Raw genomic sequence first — 24259 nt, 5'->3', positions numbered from 1 at the left:
AAAACCTGATTTGTGGTACTTTTGTCAATTTGTAACTTACTGACCAACTGCTTGTAAATTTCTATTTTATTGATGAAGATGGTAAATATTAAGTAGCAAACATAAGGATAGTTATATAAGTGTATTCAATTTTGTTACCTTCATGAATGTTCTGTGGTAATTTACACCCTTTCCTACTCAGACACACAAGCGTGTGTATTCCTCTGTGCTTTATAGAAACGTACACACACTCAGCTGACTGCCTAGGGTTTAGACCTGTCCATTGGTGTTACACATGCCTATGTTTTGTATCAGTTACATCATCTCCGTAGCATTAGATGGCAGGGAGGTGTGTTTTGTTCTTAAATTCTACCAGTTCATTTTCTTCTACCCATTAAACTCCAAGGCTGAATTTGAGCAAGAACACAGGCTTGTTTTCTCAATGGAGTCCAGAAAAGTTTCACAGGCCAGGCACTGATTGGAGAGGACTGATGTGTCTTTTGCTTTGAGTCTTCTGGACCCAGAGTTACTGCTGTTTAAAGCCCCTGCGACCACTAGCTGTGCTGAAGCAAGCTTGTGTATTGCCTCCTTCTGACACTTGACTTACAGAAACAATACTACTTTGGCTTTTGTTGGGCAAAATTGATACCATCTAATATAAACAACAGAATAAAATGGCTGCTATATCATAAACCATAACCAGAGGTTTTTTTTTTAAGAGGAATTATGATTTTATTTTCACTGAAGTATTATTGGCAAACTTTACCCAAACAATTATTATACCTGCCTCAGGGGATACAGAAAATGTATACAGTAAAAGTAAGACTTAAAAAAGTCTTTGCATAAATAAGCACCATTTTAATAAATTTAGAGTGTGCAATGCTCCTTAGAAGCTTACGAGCTGCCTTACATTCGCCTTTCATTTTGTAACTAGATCTAGAAATAGTGAACCATCTTGGCACCAGGATGAAGGCTGGGGGCTGAAAGGAGGCACCTTCTTATTTTTGAGCTGTTTGTTCTGTAAAGGGTGACTTTACTGTTGCTAGTTTTATTGCATACTTATTTTAACTATGTATATGATACTCTGCCTGGTTGCTACCTAGTTATAAACACTAACACATTGTTTTTATACTCTACGAAGGCAAGAACTAATTTTACTCTTTCTGACTTAGTGATTTCCAAATTGTAAGCTTTTGTCTAGATTTCAAAGCTTTGTCAAATAAAGAGTATCTGACTTGTTCTTTTTAAAAAGTCTGAAAACATCACCGTTTGTGATCCTGCTGGTCCTCAGTGGAAAAGAACCAGTGAGTTCTGAGTCTAGTGAGTGCTGACATTGGTGCACGCAGGGTGTCTACATTGTCTCAAAGGATCCACCCATAGGATACATAGGATACCGTTAATTATAGAGTGAGAAGTCAGTGTGACAATAGAAGAATGAGTCCAGTAATGCTCCAAATGACAGTGCTGGGACAGTGAGCATCGTGTGTCTCTGTGATGGTGTGAGCCAGGACGAGGGGATGAGGTTTGAAAGAATGTTTTTTGATCGTTGTAATTTTGTAATAATTTTGAATATGCAGTTAGGATATATCTTATGTTAGAGTCTACAATGAAATTAAAATAGTTTTTAGATTTATGTGCGAGTGTATGTGTGTGTTAGTATTCCTGCCGTTGCAAACATGGAGGTCTACGGACAATCAAGTCGGGTCCCTCTTTTTACAACGTTGACATCGAGGGATCAAACTCAGGTCATCAGCTTAGGTGACAAATGCTTCTACCTGCTGAGCCATCTCTGCAGCATTTACAAAGATTTCTTTAATATTATTTGATCACTTTTATTTAATATGATGACCACTCTTTCTTTCCTTTCCTTTTTTTTTTTTTTGCTTTAGAGATATTCCTATAAAAAGCCTCGATGGTATTGTTTTTTAATTTTTATTTTTAAATTTGACTTATTAGCATAGTTAAAAATGCAAAAATCCTGTAATGACAGTTCAGTAAGAAAATGCTTCTTACTAGAATATCAATGTAATCCATGTAAACCTGAAGCCTCAAACTTACGATGACACACCCTTAGAACATGTTAAACTTCAGTTGATCAGACTCATTGTATCTAAAGATGACTTAATGCCTGAGTCACAGAGAGTTAACTCAGTCAAAACACACTAGTGACACCACAGCTACTTGTTCTCTGTGCATTAGCATCGGCTAACTGTGTTGCAAGTATATGATGTGTTACTTGGGTTTCTAAACATGAAAGCTTTGTGCGCATGTGCACGCGCATGTACACGTGCTTGTGTGACCGTGATGTGTTTGTGTGTGAGGGTTCTATGTGCTGCGTGTGTCCAGGTATGTGTGCATGTGAGCAGATGACAGAGGAGTGCATCATTGTCCTCCTCTGTCACCTTATTTCTTTGAGGCAGAGTTTGTCCCTCATCACAAAGCTCAAGTTTTTCAGCTGGGCCAGTAGCCTGCAAGTCACACTGGGGTACTGGCATGCAGGTGCTGAGAATTTGAACTCAGGCTCTCATGATGTGCAGTGAGCACTCTTAACTATTGAGCCGTCTCTCTATCCCCACATAAGAACCTTTGAAAGAAGTTATAAGTTGCTTTACTTGGAAAAATTTACTTCCCTTCATTTTAAAAAATTTTTACTGTTCGAAATTATTTTAATTGTATCTAAAACATAAACTATCTATACAATCACTATTGCTTTAAATAGGCCTTTATCTTCCATAGGATCAAGATAGTATCAAATTGCATTGTTGGCTGTTGCCTATAAGTGGTTTTTAATGGTTCAAAAGAGCTTTAAGATTTATTCTTCTTAGATGCTGGCAAATTTCACTGCTTAGCTAGTTTTCTACATATTATTCTTGACACGAATATGCCACCTATAATATTGAACTAGTAGTATTGCTGTCTTTTTTCCCAACTTCCTTCAGCAAGGCTAATTAGAGCCGCTGTCTTGTAGGATTTAATGATGTCCATAATTCTTTTTATAGCATATTCAACTGAGTAGCAAATTATTTTGCCTAAATCTAAAACAGCTATTAGATTTTAGTATTGTACTCTTAAAATACTCAATATAACCATCTAGGACACGTATACATGACATCAGAGGTATCACCTAAAGTGAGATAAATAGATATATACATATGTATGTATACATACATACATATATACATACATATACTTTTATCCCATTTATTATTTAACATTACATATGAATATGTTATTACTAAATAAAGTTAAACTCGTTGTCCTCCTGTCTTAGATTGAGCAGCCAGGATTGCAGGCACATTCCAAGCTCATGATATTATGATCGTACCAGGGGCTGAGGTTTAGATTGCTGAATTACAGTGCTGGTATTTCGTTATTTTGTAAGCTGATTGTTGAACTAAAGCATAATTTGCTCAGAAATGGGGACTGTTGCTGCAGACAATACGTTAGAAAGAACCCTGGAAGGTTTCCTTCTCCTTTCCCAGCCACTGCTGACTCTCTCTTTTGGTGATGGAATGGAACCCAGCACCTGTGCATGCTAGGCCAGCCCTCTGCCATGGAGCTTAGCCCCCGCCCTGCCTCTTCATTTTAGTTAAAGGCCAGGTATCACTTGCTGGCTCCTCCCCCTCCTCCTTCATCCTTAACTACAGGCTTCGCCCATGCTCCATCTTCCCTGGCTTGAACAAAGTGCCTCAGCCTCCTTATTTCCGTGTTGAATTAACTTGTAGTGGTCTTTTCTTTCTTTCTGAAGTAAATGGTCCGCTGACTATTGTCTTGGCGTCTCTCCTAAGATTCTCTGTGCTTTTGGCTTTCAGTCGCACACTTCCCTCCTTCCTGGGGTGTCTGCAGTCTGTCAGGAGGAGTACAGATGTAAGACGTTATTAATAGCTTGGTAGCTATCTCACCTAAATTGGACATGACAAGCCAGTTTATATAAGGGAGCTGTTTATGTTGTCTTTTAAGAAATTGATTTCATTCCATATCTTGGACTGGGAAATAATATTTCTCCAGGTCTAGACTTTGCTCTTAATTTGACATGAATTTGCATTTGGTTTGAAGTGGCTCCAATTAAGGTTGCATGGAATAGCTCAGTTGAAGTAACTATTACAGAAATTTATGTTGGGACTTTAAATATAATTTAATATCTCCTTTAAGAGTGATCAGATTTCTAGTGATCAGTAAATTTTTAGTTTATGAATTTATATGTATTTCTGTTACCGCAGGATGTTTTATAAAATTGGTTATCATTTCTCACTGTGAAAATGTCTATTTTTCCATCAAAAGCTTGGCATTAACCATTAAAGTCCTCTTCTTTGTGAGATTTTCGGCCAGTGTAGCACTTGGAAGGGCAGAGGTCAGTCACTAACTTCACAAGTAAGAACTCTCTCAGTAGCTCTGTACATGTGAGTGTATGTCCTCAGCCAGAGAACTCCTGATGACCTCTATGTACAGGTTATAACAGTGCCGGCTTTATGAATAAACCAGTTTATTCTAGAGCCGGCTAGAAGACTTCTCACAGCAAAAGCTGGAATCCACTGGACCTCAGAACAGTGACGCATGGCAGTCGGAGGCAGTGGTAATCCTGTTTGTAAACTTTGTGTCTCTGAATGTTAATTTCAGGTTTCCTCTCCGAAAGGCCAGTGTTTGCTGAGCTTATCCTGTCAGCACTACCTGGTGTCAATTGTCAGGTCATGTTTAGCATGTGGAGATGTATTAATCGGCTTCAGGCAGCACAGTAAGAAGCTGGGATGAATAGAAGGCTCAAGCAGATGAAGAGGGATTAACTGTGTATTTTGAACAAACTCTTCAATCACAGAAGCAGTGATTTTACAAAGGATTAGCTGCTGCTTTTATAAATATTGATTACTGATTTGCTACTCAGAATGGAGTTGGCATAACTTGTGCAGTTGCTGTGGAGTGTGCCGGGTGAAGTGGACATCATTCATATTAATGGATTTGTCACAGGCGTAATAGAAACAGACAGATTTATTACTACAGCAGTTGCTTGAACTGTTATGGTTAAGATTGTGTCAGCATATCTATTAAAACTTCAGGATTTTAGAAGTTTACGGCTTAGCTATAAAATTCATTTCCCAGATGGAATTTGGAATACCAGTTAAAGCCTGGCACAAATTTTAATGCATACTTTCACATGAGTTTGAAGACATTTAAGTTGAGACAGAGCAAAAAACATAGATCATTTTCTTATTAGTGTAAAATGGATTGAATGATACATTTTATCCAAAATGCTTAGGACTGAGAAATGTTTCCATTTTCTTTTAAATTTTGCAATTTTTGTACATAAGTAATGAGATATTTAGGGACTTCGACTTGGGTCTAAACATGAAATCATTTAAGTTTGATATTTACCTTATGCACATAACCTGAGGGTAATTTTATACAGTGTTTTTCCTCCACCTATGTTTTGAGGTCAAGAGTGGAATTTTCCACATGTGGTATCTTAGCACTGAAAAGTTTTGGTATTTATAGCATTGTAGATCTCAGATTTTCAGATTAGCAATGTTCAGCCTAGTCAACAAGTTTAAATTCATTTTATTTTGGGGAAAATTTTAAAAGCACTAAAAAGTATCATGGACATGTGTATGGACATGCCAGAATGAAGTTCATTACTCACATGCCACTCTAAAAAATTAATAAAAATTAAGTGAAAATTTCAAAATAGATAAAACACTAACAATCATTAGTAAGAATTATTTTTCAGAAAAACACATTCTTTAGTCTTTTTAAGGGGTCAGATGTTTTTTTTTTTCTCAGATATTTTTATTATTACAGTCAGAAAATATTTGAGTTGAGCTTTGTCTCTGGGTGAGTGAGCTGGAGGGTTTCTTATTAATTCTGGTGGGGAAGAGTATGCTCCTAGAGGAATGGTAAGGAAGTTGCTCCTTCTGGGCAGAGTGAAGACTTGTGTGGATGTGTGAGATGTGGATTAAGTAAAGACAGCTGGCTGTGTGTGCATTCTCACAGAGTGCCTTTATATGAACAGGCCGATTGTTTTCATGTTGTATCATTGTACTATAATCCTGTGCTTATATTGTAATTATTGGTGTAGTTATCTGGCTCTGGTTTTAATAATTGAAATTACTTAAGATCCTGGTGTTCTTTTCTATTTATAACTGCATTATATACTAATATATACTGCATGATCCTTATAAAGAAAATGTTTTTATCTTCCAAACACCCTACTTCCTACAAGTAAGAACTGCAAACAGTTCTGGTGTATTTTTCGTGCATTGGATGGATACATGAAATACAGAACCTTTATTTCACATTAAAAACCTGTATCAGTCTGTGTATTCTGCTGGTTTGTTTGTCACTCGAACATTAGAGATCTCTCTGTATAGTGTAGATCTTTCTATATTTATATCTATCTAGCTTGGCCTTAGTTAAAAGGGTTATACATTTTAAGTAAACTATGCACTTCTTCTAGACAAGCATTTTCATTTTTTTTCCTGCCACAGTGGTTTTTCTGTTGTGGCGCACATTAGGTGCTATGATTTCTTTTGTAGGATAGGATGGTTGAGTTTTCAGAGCTTTTATCCACAGACATCACTAAGGAGGTCTCTTACGCCCTCTCAACTGTTGACAGTTCTTGCTAGCCTCATAAGTTAGATGGTAGAATTCCACGTTAGTGTTTACTTGGAGATGTTTGGTTGTCCACTGAGCATTATTTAGCAGGTACTGTGTCCCAGGTGCATCTGTAACTTGTGAACTTCTGGAGTAAACTCGGTAGTGAAGGTGGGGGCCCTGGACAGGAGAGCAAGTGACTTCATTGTCTGCTCTCATTCCCAATTGCTTTGTTTCCAATTCTTGACCTGTTTTTCTGTTTATCTATTTATTTATCATTCTTAAGTATCTTCAGGAGTTCACGTGGTATCCGTACAAATATTTTTTTCCCAAAACACTCTGAAAAAAATCATCATTTGGTAAACTACTGTTTTTACTAGTTCCTCCAATGTGGGATAATACTATCCTACCTGGCTTCTTAGATTGGTAACAGATAATTGGACCAAATATTAAATTGCCAGAGCAGCATCCTTTGAAGGATTTGTGCATGTTTTTTAAAAAATTTGATTTGTTTTTACATTTTCCATGTTCATTAGTACTTGATTGCGTTAAATTTAAGCCTGTTTATATGGAGACTTAATTTAGCTGATTTATTTAATTAATGAGTTAATATTAAGAATATGGAAAGCATATTATTTACATAAATTTATGTAAGTAACTTCTTTTATTGAGAATATGTATCATGGTCCATTCAGATATGATTTAATTAGTCAAAATCTTGGAAAAATATATAATAGAATATCTACCATTGTTCTTTGTTGTTTTGGAATAAATCGTGGTCCATGTATTCTCATGGGTTTGAATAGGTGCATATTCTTTGGATTTTTAAGAGACTTGTGAGTGGGTTACACTGTGCTGGTTCCTCCAGTGTTTTCCCAGGGGAGCCCCAGCGCTCCCTCGGCATGAGGTTCAAGTGAGGCTGCACAGCGCTGTTGACACGAAGCCATGCTGTTGTCATCTAGCACGCTGTTGGCGAATGCTGCGTCTTGTGGACATTTTGCCTTACTCTAACTGAAGAGTTAAACCTAGTTGTGAAATTGTTCTGGTAACGACACCCTTAACCAGAGCTCAGAGGTGGTGGGGTCATGTCATCTCTGGGAGCCCCAAAGAAGATAGTCCACACAGTAGACATAACACTCATGGTTTCTCATGACCTCCTTGGGATAAATACCAGTGTCTATATTTAGAATTTGATACGTAATTAGTTTTAAGAAGTATGACAAAATTAATTCACTAAAAATGGGCTCTTTTAAAGCTGAATCTTCTGCTTAAATTTCTTTTTCTGGTATTTTTTTGCTTCATGCTGATAGCTTTAAAGTTTAAAACTGATTGGAGCTGGTTGTGCTGGTACACATCTGTAATCCCAGCATGTAAGAGGCTGAGGCAGGAGAGTCTGGAGTGTGAGGCATCAGCCTTGGGCTTAGGCTAGAAAGTGAATTTAAGGCCACACGGCACACATCCTAAGCTGAAACAGCTGGAGCTGACGCACAGCTGCAGTGCAGTGTCACTGACTTTAATGTCATTGCTCAAGAGGCAGAGAAGTGTGAGCCTGGCCCTGGCTTTTCCACCCTGACTGTCCTTTCCCGCTGTTTCTTTTTCCTTTTGAACTTTATGGCTCTTCATCAGTTTAATAACACCTAATCGTGAACATATCAAAGAAAGGACTGTGACTGCATCCCATGTCCCTCGTCTGCTATATTTTGGGTGTTCCAAAGTGTTTAATTAGTGAATAAGCAGATGTATGAACCTGGATGCTTAATGCTTGGGTGTGTGTGTGTGTTTCTCAGGTGTAATAAAAATTTATAAAATTATGCTCTTTACTCAAAAGTAATCTGTAAAACTCACCACTTGCACCATTGTCTGCATGCCTCTAACTCTCCTGTGTTTTCAGAGTGTATGATTGCAGAACTGTATTTATCATCTGCTTAACATTTTCTGTTAATGTTCTGTAGAACATTTTCTACAAATCTCATAAACAAGAGTTCAGAAGATATGTTTTTTATTATTTTGAATTATGTAACCATGACAGTGTCTGGGTGTCTGCATGTAGGTGGGGATGCTCTTAGAGGCTGCAGGGGTCAGGTGCCCTGGAGCTGTAGTTGCAGGCAATTATCAGCTGCCCGTGCAGGCTCTTCTGCAAGATCAGTGCATGTCGTAACCACTGGACCATCTCTAGACCTACTATTAAATTGGTTTCTTCAAAAAATTATTTATCTCAAAAATATGTATTAAATTTTTATTCGTTATGATTGTGTGTGTGTGTGCGCGCGTGCGCACGCACGTGTCTGTGTGAATGTGGAGATGAGCAGAGGTTGCAGCACATGTGTGGAGGCTCTAGAGAATAACATTGTCCAGTTGGTTCTCTCCTGCTGTGGCTTTTGTTGATCAAACTTAGCTTATCAGGTTTTTGCAGCAAACTCGTTTATTCACTGAGCCCCCTAAATTTATTTCTTACGCATGCTATTCAGTATAATACAGTTTATATAAAACCAAACCCATGTGCCTTAAAGAAGTATATCTGAGGCACGGCCTGTGGCTCTGAGTCTAAAAGTCTAGTGAGAAAGTCAGACTTCAGCCTACTGTTGTAAAGTACCACATAAACGCAGCGTAAGTACTGCCTTGAGCTAGTCTTATTCATGGCTGCTAACCGGCATCCCTTTAAAGGCAAGGTTAGAATAGGAAGCAAGCTTATGCTAAGCTTTGATTTCTAGATCCTAGGAAAACACTGCTGAATAGCATCTGTTCTAACATTGAAGGTTCAGTCGTATTCTCTATTAAATTACTGTTCTATGGCTAGTAATGCTTTATAATTCTTTCAGTTGCGTAACTACACTGAAGAGATTAACATTAGGTGAGACTCAGGAAAGTGCTACCATCTGTTGATATGAAACAGACATATGCTTCAAAGTTTTACAGGCTAGCCCAGTAGGTTGTTCATGCTTATAATTCTAGTACTGGACAGGAAGACTCTCGAGATCTCAAGGACAGTCACTGATTCTAGGCCACAAAATGAGATCCTGTCTCAAAAAAACAAAACAGGCTGTTGGTGGCTTATGCCAGCACTCATGAGGCAGAGGCCAAGGCAGGCCTGGTCTATAGGTTTACCAAGTTTCGGGTAAGCCAGGGCTATGTAGTGGTACCTTGATTCAAAGCAAAACAAAAACCACCCACAAATTTCATGATCTAAGATTGACCTGGCTCATAAAGCTTTGTTGACTAACTGCTGATCTGTCTGTGTTAAGGTCATATCCATCCAGCCTTATGTCCCTGTGAGGACACTAAGGATTATAAATGCAATGAAAATGTGAATTGACAAGTATGTATTCGCTGTACCACTGCATTGGCTGAGTTTTAGAGGATATGGCCTTTGATTTATGCAACAATGTTAGATGTCAGAAACACACACACATACACACACGCACAAACCCACACAAGCACGTGCCCCTGAGGACTGGAATTACTGAGGGTTGTAGGTACTTCTAAGTCTGCTTCTTAAGAAAAGTTAGACAAGTTAACCTCAATGTGGAGTGAGGCAGAGGTCTCAGAACCATGAAGTAGTCTCACGATGGGCATCAAATATGAAACAAGCGTTAAGAGGGTCCCCTTTCTCAAAATGAACTTCTTACCAAATGACTGGGCCTCTTCAGACTCAACGTGAGAAGAAGTAAAAGGAAGTACTATCGCCCTCAATTTGGGGACTCACACAACTAACAGTGAAAGCGAAGAATTTAAAAGATTTAGTTAAGTTTTAATTACACAAGTCATTCACTTCCTTAGATTTATCCCAAGTTTTTTGTTTGCTTGCTTGTTTGTTTGTTTGTTTTTAGTATTGTTTCCCTGACTGCTTTCTTGATATGCTTGTTGTTGGTATATAGAGAGGTTACTGATTTTTGTGTGTTAATTTTGTACCCTGCTACTTTGCTACAATTTGTCAGCAGTAGGCATCTTTGTTGGAATATCTTACCCATCTTCTGCAGACTAGGACACTTGGACCTCTTCCTTACCCATTTTGTGCCCTGTTCATCTCCCTCTGCTGGCACCATTGGTCTAGCTAGGATTTAGAGCACTGTATTGAACAGGATGGGGAAGAGAGAGAGGACTGTCTTGGTTTGTTCCCCATTTTAGTAGAAATGCTTTGGAGTTTTTCTCTGTTTAGCAAGATGCTGGTTGTGAATTACTGTGTATTATCTTTATTATATTGAGATGCGTTCTCTGTATCCATAGATTCTCTGGGACTTTTATCATGAAGAGATGTTGGATTTTGTCCGATGCCTTTCCTGAATTTAAATGAGATGATCATGTGATTTCCTTCCTTGATTCTATTTGTGTGGTGGATTACATTTATAGATTTATACATATTGAACCATCCTTGAATCTCTTGGAAAAAGCTGACTTGATCATGGTAGATAATCTTTGCAATGCGTTCTTGAATTAGGTTTAAATCTTTGAGACTTTTTTTCATCTATATTCCTCAGAGAGATTGGCCTATAATCCCCCCCCCCCCCCGCCACGTCCTTCCTCCTCCCTTTTGTTTACCACAACAAAACAGTGTTTTCCAGACTTGACAGGGAAGTTCATATATGAACTCAGCAGTTGTGACTTGATGCCAAGAACTGCACGGGCTCAAGCCAGACAAAAATCTCCCATGCGGATTGGGTAGGGGCAGGGAGCACCCCTAGCTGAGCAGCTATTGACAATTGATAGCCTCTGGTATAGAGGGTGTGGATTCTGGTTGGTCTGGCATGCGCCAGGACAGGTCTCACAACCAGGAGTGTGTAGGCAGCACAAATTGGACTTGGTTTAAATAAACAAAACAAAAAGGAAGGTGTGGGTAGGTTTGCAAGGAAATGGAGGGGTGGGAATATGTTGTATGAAATTCTCAAAGAATTAATGAAAATATTTTAATAAAAGGTTTGAATAAGCCCATAAGTACTTCATTAATGTTCACGGGTGGAGGGAGATTGATTAATTGTTGAGGAGTTTATTCCTCAGTATTTTCATTTCAAGGAAATAGTCCCATCATGTGGTGACAGAGTATTTGACTAGACCATGGTTTAACTCAGAGTGAAAGATCACATGAGCAAAGAGCAGTCTCTAAATAAATCTCCCCCCTTCCTTTCCAGTATAAACAGGAAGGAACTTTGAGTGGGATGAAAGCGGCAGGAAGGTTCTGCTAGCTGAAAGGCATGGCGTTCCTGTGAAAGACGATCTAAAAGTGGCTACTAAAGTCTAGATATTGGGTAAATAGCCATCACAGTTTTAAAAAGTGAAATTTCAGTTAAGAAATTGCTTTCTCCTTCCTGGAAAGAAAATACTTTATTTAAGAAATACAAGATAATGAGAAGTAGGGTAAGTATTACTTATGACATATTTTACTATGATTTATCAGGTTAATCAAAAAAAATTTTAGAGTACTCAGGTTAAGTGATACATTCACCCTATCAAGTTGGTTTCTCTCTTCCTTACTTTTTCTTCTCTACCTGTTTCTGGCCAGTAATATTAAAGTATTAGTACCTCACGAGTTGGAGAGCTGGCTCAGCCGTTAAGAGCACTTGCTGTTCTTGCAGGGAGCCAAGGATTGGTTCCCAGGACCCACATGGTGGCTCATATCATTTGTGACTTCAGTTCCAGGGGATCCCACACTATCTTCTGTCCTTGGATGTTATTGCATAACACACAGTGCATAGACATACATGGAGGCAGGATACTTAGACACATAAAATAAAAAAAAATAAAAAGTATTTTGCTTTAGAATAACTTGTTTTCTCCTTGAAATTTGAAGAACATTTCAATGATTACATTGTGTATGTGTGTGTGTGTGTGCGTGTGTGTGTGTCTGTCTACATGTCTACATACCTATGTGGAGGTCAGAGGACAACCTATAAGAGTTAGTTCTTTCCTTCTACTTTGTGTGTCCTGGGACTCGAACTCAGGTCATTAGGCTTTACCTGCTGAGCCATCTCAATGGCCCCAGAGAACATTTGTTTTGTATGTTAGTATATTTTGTCTAGTGCAAGTACAAAGATTGTAACACTACAACTCAGTGAGACCCAATTATTCCATAATATCCTGGCTAATTTCATGGTTGGTCCAACTTATTTTCCACTTAGATTCTGTTTCTGTGTGTTGTTTTGCTTTGTTTTTGTTCTTTTTTAAAAAATGTATCTTCCTAGCTACCTATCTATGTATCTATCCATCTACCTATCTACCTGCTTACCTATGTTCTGTCTACCTATCACTTCTCCTTTCAGTTATCAGTCTTGTAAAGAGCTGGGGAAATTTCTAAGAACACCAGGGAAGTTATCGTGTGACCTGTCACGTTACCATGAGCTTCTAAGTTTAAGCTTAACTTACAGCTTAATCTTTAAGGTTTTTGGTTTGGCTTTGTAGAAATTCATTGTTTATGCTACTTCTCTTCAGTGATCTAATCTTAGACTCTTAAATACTTTTATAAAACCCTAAAACATAAAACAGACTCACCCTCATGATTCAAGATATCTCTATACATTCAGGTAGGGGGAAAGAATATTTGATGTGGACTCAGGAACAAATACTGTATTTGATGTGGGGGGAAAATCACTTTGTTTGCCTTGGTGGGAGTAAGAACACACAGGTAAGAGTTGACGTGCATTGGTCCAGCAGACACAAAGAAACATCTGGTTCATCCGAAATTCCTAAGCTCTCTATCTGGGATTTGTTGGGTTTGTTTGTTATAGTCCTGTTTATTGAATATCTATTGAAGGTCTCACCCATCTGAGACAATCAGCTGCAGCAGATGCTGGCTGCATTTGTATTTAGGAGCACAAACTTTTTTTTCCTTCTTACTCAAGATTTACAAGAAGAGAAAAGGGCGTCTATAGGACGGATTTGAGGTAAGGGTGCTATATCTGACGTGAGTAATTGGAGTAATTAAAGGTACATTGAAGGTAATGAGTTGATGTCAGCATGGCTTCTCCAGAGTGAATTATGCACTGATTTTTCTTTCTCTCACTTTCCGCAGGAAACCAGTTTCCTCCCATTGCAGCCCAGGACCTTCCTTTTGTCATAAAGGCTGGTTACCTGGAAAAACGTAGGAAAGGTGAGTGATTGGGCTAATGAAAAGGCTAAAGCTGGTCTGTTGTCTTCTGCCCTAAGATAAAACATGTGTGTGGCATACTCACGGAAGCAATGTTCTCTTTAGGCAGTCGATGTAAGAAAATGTCGAAAACCTTATCCAAACATGAAATGCCAGCTTTACATAGTTTTTACTAGCAAAGCATTAGTCTGGCTTTTGGTGCAGCCTGGGGCATTTGTAAACAGTTCTGGAGCAGTGTCCTACATCTTGTAGGAAAGCTTCAGGCCATGACTGTGTCCTCAAGGTTGGAGTTTCTCCCCAGTAACCGGTGTGAGCTTCCTGCACCCAGCCAGTATACATAGCCTGCTATGGTTCAGAACAGCCTGGCATCTCATCTTCTGTCTGTTACCTGTTTCACTCTCCACTGGCCTTGGTCACTGGGACTTGACCAGGTGATCTCCTTTCAGTACAAGCATAAAGTTAAACCAGGGGGGCAGGGAGGTGAAGGGTGGGGGAGTGGAGGGGGGGATTGTGCAAGCATCTTTATGACCTCACAGCTTCCCTTAGCTTGTCGCTGCAGACCTTCTGATCACGTTCCACGCGTTATGCTTATTTTTTAAAATCTTTTTAAGCTCAAATTTCAAGCTGAAAGAGGTGATAGAAATAAATGATCCAAGTCAACCCTTCCTTTCTCTTTTCTTTTCATGACAAATTTGAGACTGAGACCCCGTTAATCAGTCGCATCAAGAATGTGCAGTCTGTTGCCTTTTTGAGACTGTGTAGAGAAGGTTTGGTGACCAGACAGTTAACACCACTATAAGGGGTGGGAAATACAGATTAATGTTGGAGGTAAGAGGAAGCTCAGAAACTGTCTTAGTGTGCTTTCCCTCCTGTGGTGAAGAAATGCTTTATGTGAATCGTGTGTAGTATCTAACCTGCTCATTTCTCTCGCTTTGGCAGATCACAGCTTTCTGGGGTTTGAATGGCAGAAACGGTGGTGTGCTCTCAGCAAAACAGTGTTCTATTATTACGGGAGTGATAAAGGTAATGTTGCCTCTTGTTTGTATCAGTTTCCATTGAATAAGTGTGCAATCATTTTCCTACAGAATGAACTGAAGACAATTGGGAGAAAAAGCTGAGAATTTTTGAGAATTACAGCTTAAGACTAATTTATTTTATCTTTCATTATTTGATAAATGTCAGTTGCAGACTGCCCTAAAATTTAACACACTTGTGCCTTTATGAGTTATAAAAGAAAGTAAGATAATTTTCACTCATATGACTTTTCACCCTAGGAAATATTCATCATCTGGACTACAGTTGTAGAACTAGAGAGAAATGAGGGCCATGATGATATGAGATCAAAGTTTTGAAAACAGGAAAAGTAGTAAATTTATTTTAGATAAAATTTAGTGGCTACATAATTTTCTAGCAAATGTGCATTGAGTTTGCTGTATCCTGGACCCTGTCTGAGCAGATTCTCTCTCGACATAAGTGAGCCAGCTAACATAGCTTGTTTCACTCACAGCATGTCAGTGAAGTAGCTCTGTTATTATCCTATTTACTTATAATGTTTTATTAGCATGTATTAATTATATAATTGTCACAATCCGTATGGTTTGGGTAATGATTTTTGCCAGTTTTCCATGGGTCAGAGGTCTTGATCCTTGGTGTTGTTGGGCCATTGCTCTCTCCCCTCCTCCCTGCTTCTCATCTACCTTCACATCTCTCCTTCCTTCCTTCCTTCCTTCCTTCCTTCCTTCCTTCCTTCCTCCTTTCTTCCTTTCTTCTTCCTGCCTTTCTTCCCTCCCTCCTTCCTTCCCTTTCTTCTTCTCCTTCTTCTTTTTGACCCAGTGAGTTTCATTAGGGTTACAGCAGCATGTTGGATACACCACTGAAAGAGATGTCCCTCCCTCTCCCATCAACCATTAGCTGCATGTGAATCCTCAGAAAGCAGAGTCCTCTGGGCTCCTCTGTCTTCTGTGTGTATTTCCACATGCCCAGGGTTGTGTAGTTATCTGTCTCATTTATCTTAATGTTAGGAAAATAAAGGACTGAGAAGCTAAGTTTGTGCAACATCCATATTCAGAGTGGTGAAACACAGGCCTATAGTTGTCACTCAGGTTTCACTATTGACCCTACCTTAACGCTCATACTTTACTACTTTGTTCATTAACTAAAGCACATTTTAGTAATAGTTTGTATAATTTTAGCTCTTATTTGAATAAGTGAAACTGAAAAATAATGAAATTTAAAATCTATGTATTTCTAGTTTTGCCTTTTTCCAAGGGAAAGCAGATCAGAAGGTGAATATTATAAAATAGAAGTCATTGCTCATAGAGATATGCAATAGCCAACATGGTATACTTAGTTAAAATTATATTCTGAAACCATTGTTTTATACAATGAATATGCAATAATAAAATCTTTATGAATAGTTTACACACATATATATGTATAGTTTATGTGTATATATTTTACATAAAACAAAAAAATTATTAAAAAATATCTCAAGTGAGTACACTGTCCTTAGAGAACACAAGAAGAATAGTCACTTAATAAAATAGTAATAGTCACTTAATGAAAAAAGATAAAATCCCAATGCCACTGAATATTATTTTTCCCATGGAATTGTTATTTATAAGTGTGGGTTGGAAATTTGTTTTATTTATTAGTTATACTTAGAGAATTTATTAGAACAATATGCAATTGAAATTATTGCATCTCAGATAAATTTGAAGTTCTACACAATGCTAGAAGTCGGTCTTCCACTTTGGTTGGTGGGATTAATGACTTTAGAATTTAGTGGCCATTTTGGATCCTGTCACTAATATGTTCTATGTTGTGATGGCGCCTGTGAGCTGGTCACAGCACATGCACTTCCCCTCCTGTTGTGAACAAGTCAGTGATGGTGTCAGAAAACTTAAGTCCAAGTTCAGTTACGATCAGCACAGATCACAGCGTGAGCTGCCATTACAGACATGCTGTTTTCTACACTATTATGAGTTTCGATCAAAATCTTAGCACTTCTCAAAAGAATGCCTTTCCCACCAGACCCAGGAAAGGAAGTTTCAAATGCTTGTGACTGGTTCAGTTAAGCTTCTCATTTCTGTGTCCCAAGGCCCTGTGATTACTGATGTCAGTGTTAGTTCAGAGCCATCAAGTCTTCCTCAAACCCAAAGGAGTACTTATATTTATGTGTTTCTCCAGAAGCCAACATTATATAAAGAAATTCTGGCTCACATCTTTGATATAGTAAGTTTGCGTTCCTGTTTGTAGTGCCAGACCTTATGATGCTGTTGTCCTTAGCTTTTTGCTTTGTTTGTGCTCTGGGATCCACTTAGTTCCCTTGTCTACTTATACTTCAAAAGTTAGTGTTGCCATGTCCATTACTGTGTTGATGCTTAAAGACCTGGCTTGGCTTTGCACTGCCCATTGCTGTGCCTTCCTCTGTGTCCCAGGTCTGTCTGCAGTGTGCTGGCCATTGCTGTGCCTTCCTCTGTGTCCCAGGTCTGTCTGCAGTGTGCTGCCCATTGCTGTGCCTTCCTCTGTGTCCCAGGTCTGTCTGCAGTGTGCTGCCCATTGCTGTGCCTCCCTCTGTGTCCCAGGTCTGTCTGCAGTGTGCTGCCCATTGCTGTGTCTTCCTCTGTGTCCCAGGTCTGTCTGCAGTGTGCTGGCCATTGCTAGCACTTTATCTTTTTTTTCAGGAAAACATATCAAATAACATTTTAATTTTCTTTTGTGTAATCAGGTAGCTGAGTCGTGTAGCTTTATTGTGCATGTGAACCATTGCCTAAACCTTGGAAAGCCTGTTTAGCTATATGAAAACTGTAAGCCTCCAAGTAAGTAGGATTGAGATAAATGGTTCATCGAGGCACAAGGCAGGCTTGATACCACTCACGAAGTTAAAGCATACTTCATTACTGCTATGACATATACATAGCTCACCTTTTTACCTTATTGTGCGTGCCAAAAACCATATTGACCTATCAAAGTAGTAATGGCTTAGAAAGAATACTGTCATCCTCCAGGGTATGTAATGCACTTACGTCTGTGTCCATAAATATTGTCTGTATTTATTATTCATAGCCATTCAGGTCGGTAAGTAACAACTACTTGTAGTAGATGTTTTATCACTGTGTGAAGTCCCACCCATCCTCTCGTCTCCTCCCTGTGCCTGTGCCTGTCCTGGGTCTCATCCGTCAAGCGTCCTCCAGCCTAGGTGCTCAGATTGCCACCCAGACATCCGTTCATCCACTTACTTATTATTCACCACTTATCCACATTTTTATTTGGTAAACAGTTTTAGATAGTTGCTATAATAAATAGTGGGACTCCAAAGATCTTAGAGCCGCTCACTGCTTCAGTTGTGTCAGTAACAGTGAGAAGAAGATATGAGACTGAGAACGGATGTGGGAGCTAGGCAGATAGACATAAATTCAGTGAGGTATAATAAGTAATTTAAATTAAGTGCCTTTGGATCACAAAGGAAGGGAAGAGAAAACTAACTGCTAGGAGCCTTAGGGGAAACTTCACTGTGATAAGGGCATTTTATTGGGCCATAAAAAATAAATAGAAGTTTACCGGATAAAGGCCATAATTTTGATTATGTGTCTGTCCAAAATTTGTATTTGGAGCCACCTCCACTAAGGTAGTGTTAGGATTTTAGAAGTGAATGGACCGTGAGGGCTTTACGCTCATGAACGACCCAGTAAAAATATTCAAGTGAGCTCTGAAATCCCTCTTTTATACTTCTGCCTGGCAAGACCACAGTGTCTCTGCCCTCTGGAGAATGCAGCAGCAGAATGTCCACCTGCGACAGAGGGAAGACCCTTGCAAGACCTGCTGCCATCTTGGTCTTGGCTTCTAATCCGCCAGGACTTTGAGAAGTAAATTCCTGGTGTTCATAAATTACTCAGTAATGGGTGTGTCAGCAGTGCAGATGGGCTAAGAAAGAACATGGGGTAAAATTAGTATCTCAGGTGGGAGAAAAGCAGAAATTCAGTGCTGTGAAAGCCATGATCCTACCCATGGGTAGGATCAATATGAGGAGCCAAGCTGAGACATAGATGGAAGAAGGAAGGAGCTACATTAGACTAAAAACATAGAACAGGTTGGTAAGCCTTCCGGGATTCTGACAATAAGGCTTCTCTGAGGATTTTGTTTTTAATGTGGACCTTAGGCAGAAATCTATATGATCAGACTTGGCTCTAAGGATGGGTTGAGATGGAGAGAGATTGTCAATAAAACCATTTAGGAGGACACTGAACTAGCCTAAGCGAGAGAAATTAACACAGGGCTACTAAGAAAGAGCAAAGATTGAATGTAGCTCTCTAACTCCACAGCTGTTTCCCTCACGATTTGTGGTCATTAGCTAGCATTCCAGAGTGCCCATAAATGATGGCTCAGTTAGGAGTTTGTTCCAGACCCTGGGTTTTGTTTTCTTTCTTTTCTATTACTTTTTCCATGGTCCTGAGTCAGCATGTGGAGTGAACTTTGTGCTTCTCCTCTTTTGTGGAGAAATGTGATGGGCAGGTCATTGTACGTATGTGTTTTCAGGGCTTAAACCTCCCTCCTTCTTCCCATTTAGATAATAACCCGGTCTTCTCTAGTAAGTGAGCACCATAGGAGTGTTGGTTCAACAATGTTGTCCTAAATTTAGACCAAAGTTTCTTTAATTAAAAAGCGTGGTTTTATTTTGAGTGTTTGGATGTTTTGCCCACAGGTACATCTTGTACTCCATGAGTGCCTGTTGCCCAGGCAGGCCAGAAAAGGGTTCAGATCCCCTGGAACTAGAGTTACAGATAGTTGCAAGCCACTGTGGATGCTGGGAACAAACCTGGATCCACTGAGCCATCTCTCCAGCTCCTAAAGGCTCTTGTTACATCATGTTATTGTAATTTTCTTGTATAAAAAATTAAAATATAGGGCTAGAGAGATGACTCAGCCATTAAGAGCACCACTGACTGTTCTTCCAGAAGTTCTGAATTCCCAGCAACCACATGGTTGCTTACAACCATCTGTAATGGGGTCCAATGCCCTCTCCTGATGTGTCTGAAGACAGGAACAGTGTACTCATATACATAAAATAAATCAATCTAAATTTTTAAAAAATATATAGAACAAAAGTCATCAGAAATTTAAAATAACAAAACTAAAGGTTTACAGACAAAAAAGAATTTCATTAAATTAACCTTTCCACTTTCACATCTCCCAAAACTTTTCCATTGATAAGGGGAAAAATAAGAGAACATATCTCTTTTATTCAAAAATTACTTCTGTGTGAGGACATCAATATTGTATCATGATGACATGTGACATGTGAGTGGATGCTTATATTTATAAGATTTATATTACAATTTTGTTTTTTTTCTGGTGTGCGGATACTTTTATCCTGTCCTAGCACTAATAATTCTACTTTTCTAAAATCAGAAAATAGTGTGAATAGACTTGAGTCTTTGCTGTGCACATATTGACCTTTAAGTGTATTATAATAAACCTTAAAGTGTCCTTTTCCTCCCTGCCTTTACGGATGAGAGCCCCTGTAGGAGGCTAAAGAAACCAAGTGTACATGTGCTATTTAGTAGGACTTCTTCACTGTGCAGAAACGTCAAGTATAGACTAAGCTGTGCTAAACATCTGAAAGCTCTGAATGGTTTGGGCATATAATAAAGTGGGACCAGTGTAACCTAAGGTGAATCTCTAAATACTAAATACAGATTTAGATTGAAAATAGGTAGCCGGGCAGTGGTGGCGCACGCCTTTAATCCCAGCACTTGGGAGGCAGAGGCAGGCGGATTTCTGAGTTCGAGGCCAGCCTGGTCTACAGAGTGAGTTCCAGGACAGCCAGGGCTACACAGAGAAACCCTGTCTCAAAATAAACACCAAAAAAAAAAGAACAATGGAAAATAGATATGTTTAAAATAACACTGCATTACAATGCATAGCTCTCTCCTCCTCCACCCCTCTTTGTGTGTATATATGTACACATGTATTTATATTGTTGTAGTCATGTAGTATACATTAGATATATAGTTACAGCGACTATATATAGAGAACTACATATAACTGTAGCGTATATAGTAACTATCTAGAGAACATCCATACTTTTGGATGTTCTTTGAGTATATATGTCTCAGATGCCATTATTGAAAAGCATTGTACTACATTAGCTCAAGATAATGGTCACAAGTGCTCACATAAATGTGGATTGATTGGGTCCCTGGCATGGTTGATTGAGTGAGATCTGCTGAACCAGAGGAAGTGGCATGAGATAGTAAAGGTTTCCATACCAGAGTTAGGGGGTTGGGCTTTCCTGTCAAAGGGATACCTAATGCTCCTAAGCATTGTGGGTAAGCTGGGCTGGTGTCATGACAGCTCTGCTTGGGTGTTAGAATTATCACTTTGTCCACTGTTAGGGAAGGGGGTGAATGAAATGAGACTGGGGGCAAGATGCATTCAGAAGTTGGGGGTAATAATAAATGAAGGTTCAAGGTGTTTCTGTGCAAGACACTGCAGCTGCTGGTTATCTCAGTTGTGCAGCTTTCCCGTTGCAGTGAGTCACCATGACACCTTTTATTATTGTAGGGAACTTCCCAAAGGCTAACATACATATAAGCTATTAAGGAAATCTTTATGTGGTGATTGTCTTAACAATGTCTATTTGTTCTGACAGTCCAATGAACCATAGTGTGTGTGTGTGTATGTGTGTGTGTGTGTGTGTGTGTGTGTCTGTGTGTGTGTGTGTGTATTGAGGCAGGCTCTCATGTGTCTGAAGCTGGCTTTGAACTCACTGTGTAGCTGAGGAGGGCCTTCAGTTTTTATCTTACTGGCTCCCCTCATGCATGTTGGGGTTGTAGATGTGTGTCACCACACCCTGTTTACGTGACACTATGAATAAAACCTAGGCCTTCATGCACGCTACACAAGGGCTCTACCGATTGACTGCATCCGGGACCCCGTATCATGGTTGTTAGAATGTCGACTCTAGATGGAAATACTAGATATAGGGATGAAAGTAGAAGCAATTTCAGAAAAAGGCCTGTAACTTATTTTTATTCACAACTACTTTATACTGTTTTTAAGTATAGAGTTTACATCTGTGCTTAAGAATGTGTGTGTCTATTTTGAAATATCACATACTACCCCATAAATATTTGTATGTTTCTTTGTATCAGTTAAAGATAAATTTTTTTAAAAAAAACTTTTTTTAAGTAATTAAGAAAAATATATATATATATTTAAAATAAAATATAAAATGCCTAGGGGAAACACCTGTCTGTTTTGGCTGACAGGCTAGGAGCTTCTTCAATCACGGTCACTTATTCCTTGCTTTTAGGCCTGTCACAGGACCAGGAGCTTCTGTGGGGAGAGCTTCCGGTGGAGGAGGCGTGCTCATCTCCTCATGGTGGGGAAATGAAGGAGGAGCTTAGCAGCATGCCTCCCTAAAAGGAGCATATACAGTAACCTAATGTTAGCTTCTGCTGGGTCACTTCCTAAAGGTTCTGCCACCTCCCAGTAGCCCTGCAGGCTGGGGTCCCAGTCAGCCACATACGAGCCTGCAGATGGGAGATTCCACATTCAAACTGTAGCCATTCTGCATTAATAACTACCTGGTTAATTATGCTTGTAACTTACTGTTATTCAAAACTGATGTGTAAAAAACAAAAAGGGAGATAGGTAGAAATTTCTGTTTGCCAGACCATGTTAGCCAAACTTCTAATTTTAATGAAAATACTTTTCTTTGGATCCATGAATGTATTCATAGTCATGGGCTCTTTATTTAACAAGTTTATGGAGCTGATAATATTTTCCACATAAAATAGTACTCTGTATGTCTTTATGTATAGCTCAGAACACCAAAAAGTGTATTTAAAACAGTCACCTTTGTTTCTCTGAGCTAATAAACAAAAGAGAATGTTCATTTATCTTTAACTGAAGTCCTAGAATAACTTGCTAAGGATTTTTGAACAATTTAGTGAAGGGGTTTAATATTGAGGGATATCTTTTCTTCTCCCTTCTATAGAACTTACAGAAAATACATAACTTGTTCACAGAGGAAAAAGACCCTATGTATAACTACAGGTAGCATTAAATATTGACAAAATACATTGCCTGTGTTTATATTTGCTAGGCATTTGTACCAAGTTTACATTCTTACATGCAATAGAAATAGCTTCCTGTTGATGATAATATTTAAAATGGCAGGGCCCAATCTGGCTTGTTTCTATGGGAACACCATGTTCCCTATTAGGCAAGGCCTGAGGCCACAGAGCAGCAGTGTGTTTCTCACCACTGCCATGGCTCAGGCTGGCCGGAAGCACTGGCCCTGGCACCCCTGAGATGCCACGCCAGCATGGTGGCTAGATCAGCCAATCTACCATGCTGTCTCCACAAGGCTTGGCTGAGCCCAGACCACCCCGTCATCCATGTGGTACTTAGTAGAAATGAGACTCTGAAGCTTAATTATTATCTAATGGCTTTATATAGTTAGAAATGCTCAATTAACAATTTGCCCACACAATTAGAATTGTTTTCTAACATCTAACCTTAGATAAAATTTGTTATCTAGGACTGTTCTTGATGCATGCATGGTTCTCCATGGCTGCTACATCTCTCTCCTAGCTCCTCCTCTTCCTTCTCCTCCTCCTCTCCTCCAACTCCTCACTCCGCCTACCTCTCATAGGGTCGAATCTCTGAGCTTTATACAAATGTAGTGGGAAGATATCCCATTACAGCTTCCCACCAAAAAGGAAACCAGCAGGAGAAGGACAGATCTGACAAGTGATATTACCATTGTGCACTGCCTGACATATGATATTACCATTGTGCACTGCCTGACATTTGATGTTCCACTGTATATTGCCTGACATATGATATTACCGCTGTGTACTGCCTGACATGTGATGTCACCATTGTGTACTGCCTGACATGTGATGTCACCATTGTGTACTGCCTGACATGTGATGTCACCATTATGCACTGCCTGACATGTGGTGTCACCACTGCGCACTGCCTGATATTTGATATTATGACTCTACACTCCCTGACATGTGATGTTACCTCTGTGCACTGCCACTGTTTTCCCAAGAGAATGGATTTTTGAACTCTCTCCTGATTCTTCTCTTCCTTCCTTCTGTTTGAGACTTCAGACTGGAGCACTTGCTTGCCTCTCTCCAGCTTCTGTGGTGGGAAGCTATAGTACTGGTCCCCGGTAATCTCAGGACAAAATCAGAACAGATGCTTAGGTGCTACAAAGCCTCATTTAATAAACGCCCTCACCTCACAGGGGTACTAAATGATTTGGAATTATCCAGTTTTATGGTTTTGCTATATTTAAAATGACAGGAGAGCTGTGTCAGTCTCCTGCGGAGTCACTTCTGGATCCTCTGCAATTTTCAGCTGATGGTAATGAACTTCAACTGCCTTCTTGATGGCAGCATCAACCTGGTTCCGTGGACGACAGGTCACGGGCGATGATCTCTGTCTTGCTCAATCTTGATGTCGTGCACACATCCTCTCAATGAGGGTCCGTCCGGATGGGTCCTTGCCTCGAGCCCCACGTCTGGGTGCCACTTGACCCGACCGGCGGGTCCTGGTTGCCCATCGTCGACAGCCTAAAGCCTTCAACCATCGATGTGACTT

At 39.4% G+C, this 24259-nt stretch overlaps 1 protein-coding gene across 2 annotated transcripts in view; it reads left to right on the top strand.

The window, feature by feature from the left end:
* Skap2 (src kinase associated phosphoprotein 2) overlaps positions 1 to 24259 on the top strand; it is a 153861-nt gene that overhangs the window by 74933 nt on the left and 54669 nt on the right. For both annotated transcript variants that reach the window (XM_028790028.1, XM_028790029.1), the window contains exons 5-6: positions 13562 to 13639; positions 14576 to 14659. In XM_028790028.1, the coding sequence (XP_028645861.1) occupies positions 13562 to 13639; positions 14576 to 14659 (162 nt within the window). The remainder of the gene's footprint in view (positions 1 to 13561; positions 13640 to 14575; positions 14660 to 24259) is intronic.

This window comes from Grammomys surdaster, unplaced genomic scaffold (assembly GCF_004785775.1).
Source record: "Grammomys surdaster isolate TR1022 unplaced genomic scaffold, NIH_TR_1.0 125861, whole genome shotgun sequence".
NCBI classification, from domain to species: Eukaryota; Metazoa; Chordata; class Mammalia; order Rodentia; family Muridae; genus Grammomys; species Grammomys surdaster.
The sequence above is the reverse complement of the archived record's forward strand: the minus strand, read 5'-3'. Positions and strand labels throughout refer to the sequence as shown.